Source organism: Leopardus geoffroyi, chromosome D4, assembly GCF_018350155.1.
Source record: "Leopardus geoffroyi isolate Oge1 chromosome D4, O.geoffroyi_Oge1_pat1.0, whole genome shotgun sequence".
Taxonomy (NCBI): Eukaryota; Metazoa; Chordata; class Mammalia; order Carnivora; family Felidae; genus Leopardus; species Leopardus geoffroyi.
In genome coordinates this window covers 24,924,375-24,930,374 of record NC_059342.1, presented here as the reverse complement: position 1 = coordinate 24,930,374, position 6,000 = coordinate 24,924,375, and the positions used below count along the sequence as shown (strand labels likewise).

General features: G+C 46.6%; 1 protein-coding gene across 2 annotated transcripts in view; it reads left to right on the top strand.

Annotated features, from left to right (window-relative positions):
• The first annotated feature begins 3,219 nt into the window (after window positions 1-3,219).
• The window catches only part of UBQLN1 (ubiquilin 1), a 46,806-nt gene continuing 44,025 nt past the window's right edge, over window positions 3,220-6,000 (top strand). For both annotated transcript variants that reach the window (XM_045469402.1, XM_045469401.1), the window contains exon 1: window positions 3,220-3,750. In XM_045469402.1, the coding sequence (XP_045325358.1) occupies window positions 3,571-3,750 (180 nt within the window). In that variant the 5' untranslated portion in view covers window positions 3,220-3,570. The remainder of the gene's footprint in view (window positions 3,751-6,000) is intronic.

Here is a 6,000-nt window from a genome sequence, read left to right as displayed (position 1 = left end):
ATTATTCTAAAACTTTGGTGAGAGCTAATGAAAATTTTTTTCCAGGTGTCATAACCAAAGCTTAGTGGGAGAATGATAAGATGGCACCAACAGAGGAGGTCGGAGACTTTACACTGAGGCAGAGGAGCCTCTGTAGGAGGTTATTGCTGTAATAATCTAGGCCAGAGTTCAGGAGTGTGTGAACTAGACTGATAGCAGGAGAAATAATTATAGATAATAGAAGCTATGTTACAAGTGATGAATTGGTAAGTGAATTGTTCTAATAATTATGGAGGATCAGAGAAAAAAAAAAAAGATTCTGTTGGCCTGGGTGTTCAAGGAAGGTTTTAGAGAGGAGGCAGTGATAATGGGCACAATGGAGAGGGTCTAAGGACTTAAAGAACAATCAGAGGTGAGAAAAGTATAATGTACAAGTGCTTCTAACAGGTGGTAATAAACATGTCTGACTGCAGTGGAGTGTATCTACAAGGTAATGGGAGTGAAACTTGACAGACCAGGAGTAACTTGTGAAAGGCTTTGAATTTCTAGTTAAGAAGCTTCGGCTTGGTGTACCTGGGTGGCTCAGTTAAGTGTCCCACTCTTGATTTCTCAGGTTTGTGACGCTGACCATGCGGAGCTTGCTTGGCATTCTCTCTCTGCCCCTACTACACCGCCCTCTCTAAAAAAAAAAAAGTGTGCTCAGTGAATTTGTGTTGATTGAATTAATTGATTCATTTTGTCAAGGAAGAATTCTTCTACCATAGGATAACCTTTTATCTTATACTTTAAGTTTGGTTATTAGGACCAACAAATAGGGACCTATTCAGTTAGAGCTGGCTCATATCAGCTGATGAGAACTCACTGAAAAAGTTTTAGGAACTTTGTGAGCAAGTTGACCTCAAGGTGGTAGCTTGAGATGGGCCATTTTGCAAATATTTACATCAAGGAAACTGCCAAACGCTATAAATCAAAGCTTGTTTTCTGGAGAGTTGGTCATTAAACATTTACCAGCATGTCACTGCTATCTCCCCCACTTCTACTTCCCATCCAACTAGGCTCTAGGTTTTCTGAGGACAGAGACCGCGTCTTCTTTGTCTTGTATTCTCAACATACTATTTGGACATTAGTCATGCGCAATTAATGTTTATAGAATAAATGAAATATGCTCTTGTAATTTTTCTCTAGACTGACCATTTAATTAAAAAAAATTATTTATGGGGCGCCTGGGTGGCGCAGTCGGTTGAGCGTCCGACTTCAGCCAGGTCACGATCTCGCGGTCTGTGAGTTCGAGCCCCGCGTCGGGCTCTGGGCTGATGGCTCAGAGCCTGGATGGAGCCTGTTTCCGATTCTGTGTCTCCCTCTCTCTGCCCCTCCCCCGTTCATGCTCTGTCTCTCTCTGTCCCAAGGATAAATGAACGTTGAAAAAAAAATTAAAAAAAAAAAAAAATTATTTAGAAGAAAATACCTCAAGTAGGCAAGTAGACGCTGTGGTTCCAATGAGATCCTTTCCTGTGGTTCAGATCAGATCCTATGCCTGTTTTTGTAAGTGGCTTTAGAACACAGCCACTTATTCACATGTGTATTGTCTATGGCTGCTTTGTGCTACAGGGCAGAGGCAGAGAATGTATGCCCTGCAAAGCCTAACATACTTACTATCTAGTCTTCCCTGAAAATGTACTGATCCCTATTCATACCCCCACTGCCAATGGTTCTTTCAAAGGTAAGATTACCTCTAAAAAGTGGCATAATAATTACACTGTATATTCTTAGAAATAAATTATTTTTATTTCATAAATTGTGCACATACACCATTTTTTAGAAATTAGACATAGATAATTACAGAGCAAGTTCATAAGTGCAGGGTTAGAGACAGTGATTGGTTGTCCAATGGAACTTTCTACCTTGAGAAGTAGTGATTACCTCACATCTAGACGTATGCAAGTAGTCACCCTTCAGCAGTGGGTGTCCTTCAGCAGAGAGCCTTGAGTAACCTCCTCACCTTATTGAACAATGCTGCCAGAAATTTAGCTGATGTCAAATGACGTCTATATTGCAATTTATTCTTTCAGAACTTCTCTTACGCCCACATTCCAAAGGGGTTCTGCTAAAAGGTAGTCTTCACGTGACTGTTTATCCCCGGAAAAGTTGGACTGTTTAAAAACAGAAATGCAGAATGTCTTTGTATAGTTGAGTCACAGAGGGCTGTCAGGGTTTCCATTTGCGCAGTACTGATTAATAAAGTTAACGTCCTGGGTTCCATATTCCTTACAAGTCATCTTTAAAGACAAATGATGACGTCATTTCAAAATCAGAATTCTCCCGGTAAAAATAATAAGCATATTTCTTATTTGTACCCATACCATGCTGAAAACAATTTCCCAACTGCTTTTACTGACAACCAGAGTCGGAACTGCAGCAGTTAACTTAATCTAATTTGATAGACTATAAATTGAACATCTCGGCTACATTAAACTGCCCCAGTTGGATGGGCAGTCCGGGGGCACCATCCTGTTTCTGTCCCGTATCTTTTGAGGGCTGGTGTTTACAGAGAATTTGGGGCGCTCGCGCAGGGCTGTCAGGAGAGGCCACTGTCAACAGAGGTGGCCTGATCGCCAGACCAAACCGGGCTGACCCGAGGGCGGGACGCCCTGGCGGTGGAGCAATGACTCCGCAGGATTGCGCAGGGTGGCTACGGCTTCTACTCCATTTTCCCTTTCGTTATGAAGAGGATCATTTTTCCATTAACTCAGCTTCCAACTCCCGCGCACGGGGCAGTAAGATCAAGCATTTTAAATCCTAAAAGTAGGCAAATGGAAAGATGTGAAGTAACAGCACACCTCGCCTGCATTTTCACTCCCCACCCGTCGAGGTACCGGCAGCGCGCACTGGTGAGGCGAGCGTGACGCCGCGGGGAGGGGCTGGGCATGGCCACCGCGGGGTATGAAGGGGGCGGGGGACACGACCTGGACCACCAGCGCGCAGGCGCACCCGCGGCTACAGCGCCCAGTGGTCGAGCCCCCTTTCTAGTAATTTCGCTAGTCGTGAGGTCATCACAGCGCGCCGTTACAGTGCTTCCCAGAACCCCCTACCTAATTTTTTGGCGAAGGGAATGAAATGAAAGAACTGACTTCTCCCACCCCGCTTTGCTTTTAGTCCTCCATTCTGGCTGCGCCCACCGTCTGAGCAATGGAGCGGGAGAGGGAAAGTAAAGCAGCCGGAGCTGGAAGCAGGGCCGGCCGGGCATGACTCGGCGACGCCGCCAGCTGAGTTACCCGGCGTGCCCCGCGCGGCGCCGGCCGAGGGACGTGGGGGGAGGGGCGGGGAGGAGGAAGAGCGGCGGCGGCTGCGGATGTCGCTGCGACCGAGCGGCGTCTGAACACACGGCGGCTGCCGAGCGCCCGACCCGGGCCTGCGCCGGAGCCCACACCGAGCTCCGCGGCCCCTCGCCTGCCAGGGCGGCCCTGCACCCGTTGTCACTGAGGCGGCGTGCCCAGCATTCTCCACTGCCCGGGCCGGCCGGCTCTGCCGTCTGCTGGCTCCCCCTCGCTCGCCCGCTCCCTCCTGCGCGCCTGAGTCACCGCCGCCGCCGCCATGGCCGAGAGTGGTGAAAGCGGCGGCCCTCCGAGCTCCCAGGACAGCGCCGCCGCGGCCGAAGGTGCCGGCGCCCCCGCGGCCGCTGCCTCCGCGGAGCCCAAGATCATGAAAGTCACCGTGAAGACCCCGAAGGAGAAGGAGGAGTTCGCCGTGCCCGAGAATAGCTCCGTCCAGCAGGTGAGGGCCGCCCTGGCCTCGGGCCCGGGTGGGGGTGGCGGCAGGACCTCCGCCCGCGGCGGGAGGAGACGGTTTCGGAAGGGCCTGGGAGGGGATCGTCCCCCCGAGGTGCGCTCGGCCCCTCTCGCGGGTGTCTTCCCGAATTAGATCACACCCGAGTGTCTGGGTGTGCTTCTTGGGACACCGCAGAGGCTTGTGGCGGGGCCCCGCGGCCTGTTTGTGGGACGCGCCGACGCCGCTTCCCTCCGCGCCCTCCTCCTGCTCCAGCGTCCGCCGACCACCAGCCTCCTCCCCCAGCTCCCCGCCCCCCGCCGCCTCCCTCCGGCTCCTCACAAAGGAAAGGGACCACCGCCGGGCTCCGGGCGGGGTGGAGGCTGGGCTAGGGCGAGGGTTCGCTCTAGCCTCTTCGGTTTTGTCTCATGAATTTTAAAAAAAAAAAAAAAAGGGGGTGGGGGTGGAGTGCTCATTGTTTTACCTGCCTGCGGGTTTAGGCAGATTTTGGGGTGGGGAGCACGTGTACCTTTAGTTTTGCGTTTTGATTGCTGCAATTGCTACCTTTCAATCTTCAAGAAAAAAATTAACCGTGACGTAGAAATTGCTTTCAGTCTCACATCTTAATAGTACTAGGTTTGAGGAGAAAGGTGGATGACTTTCATTGATGACTTGCTGTTTTCTTTTTAGTATATTTATCTATCATCCCTTAGGTGCTAGTCGTTGGGAAGGTTTTTGTTTGCTTTTAGTGGGATGATAGCCACGTTTTGCAGATACTAGCAGTTACAATCGAATAAAAAAAACAAAATTGGAGTTAATAGAGAATATCACCAAATAATTTACTACGTAAAATCTGTTCAGGTATACAAACTTTGCTGTTTAATTAAGAATCTTGAAGAATTCCAACAAATTTGTTTTAGCTTTTTGTTGAATATACATCTCAGAATATTTCCCATAATTGTCGGATCATCTCAGATAATGTGAACAGGTTCTGAGGAACCAGTTCCTGAAATGTACCTATAAGTCCCCTCCCCTACCCCCCAGTGAACGATTGGGATATTGGTTTATATAGTTCTGAAAGGTGGTGTGTTTTGTAAAGCAGTAAATAGACTGTGTCATCAAGTGAGAAACTTTTATCACCTACTCTGAATCACCATTTTTTTTTTTGTATTCTATAAAAATTTCCCTTAACATTTTTGTATTTTCCAACATACAGGAAAGTTGAAAGAATTGTACAGTGAACATTCCTGATGTTCGTCACCTGCAGTTGACATTTTGCTGTATTTGCTCTGTCACACAACTAATCATTTAATAGTCACTTTTATTTTTTGGATGCATTTCAGAGTAAGTTGCAAATATCATTAAATGCTTTTCACACATACATACACCTGTGTCGTTCAAAGCTGTAGAACTTTATAATTCTCAAGATGTAGAACTTTATAATTGACTAGAAATTTCCTTCTTGCTCTTTGCCAGTCCCTTCAGTCACTCCCCTCCATCCACCACTGTTTTGATTTTTTTGCCATTAGTTTTCCCTGTTCTGCAACTTCACAGAAGATTTTTCAGTCAGCATAATGTTTTGAGATTAATTCTTGCGTGTGCTTTCAATTTCTTTTTATTGCTTTGTTTTCCACTGTATGAATACATCATAATTTCTGCAGTCTCTTGTTGAGGACTACCTGGGTTGCTTGTGGTTGGTTGCTGTGAACACCCATGTACCATTTTTGTTGTTGTTGGACAGATGCGTTTTCTCTTGTAAAATACTTAGAAGTGCAATGACTGGGTGATAGGATAGAGCCATGTTTTTAAAAAGAGCTTCTATCAACTTACAGTTCCACCAAAGGTGCTTGGGAGTTCCTGTTGCTCCACATCCCTGCCAGCATTTGATAGTGTCAGTCTTTTTCATTTTAGCTTTTCTGGTGTGTGTGTAGCCATATTATCTTTTGATGCCCTGGGGTCTTCTTTCTAGGATTCCTAGTTCAGGTTTCTACCTTCCTACCTGCTTTCAGCATTTTATTGTATAAGCTAAGAAAAAAATCAGTATTTTATAAATAGAAAAAATCATTTAAGTCTTTTGATGATGTTCTGTCTGTAGGATTGTTTTTACACCTTGTGATGGTGAAGTTAGAATTTTAAATTCTGTGGATATTTTATTTATTAAAAAAATTTTTTTTTAATGTTTATTTATTTTGAAGGACAGAGAGACCGAGCCGTGAGCAGGGGAGGGGCAGAGAGAGAGGGAGACAGAGAATCTGAAGT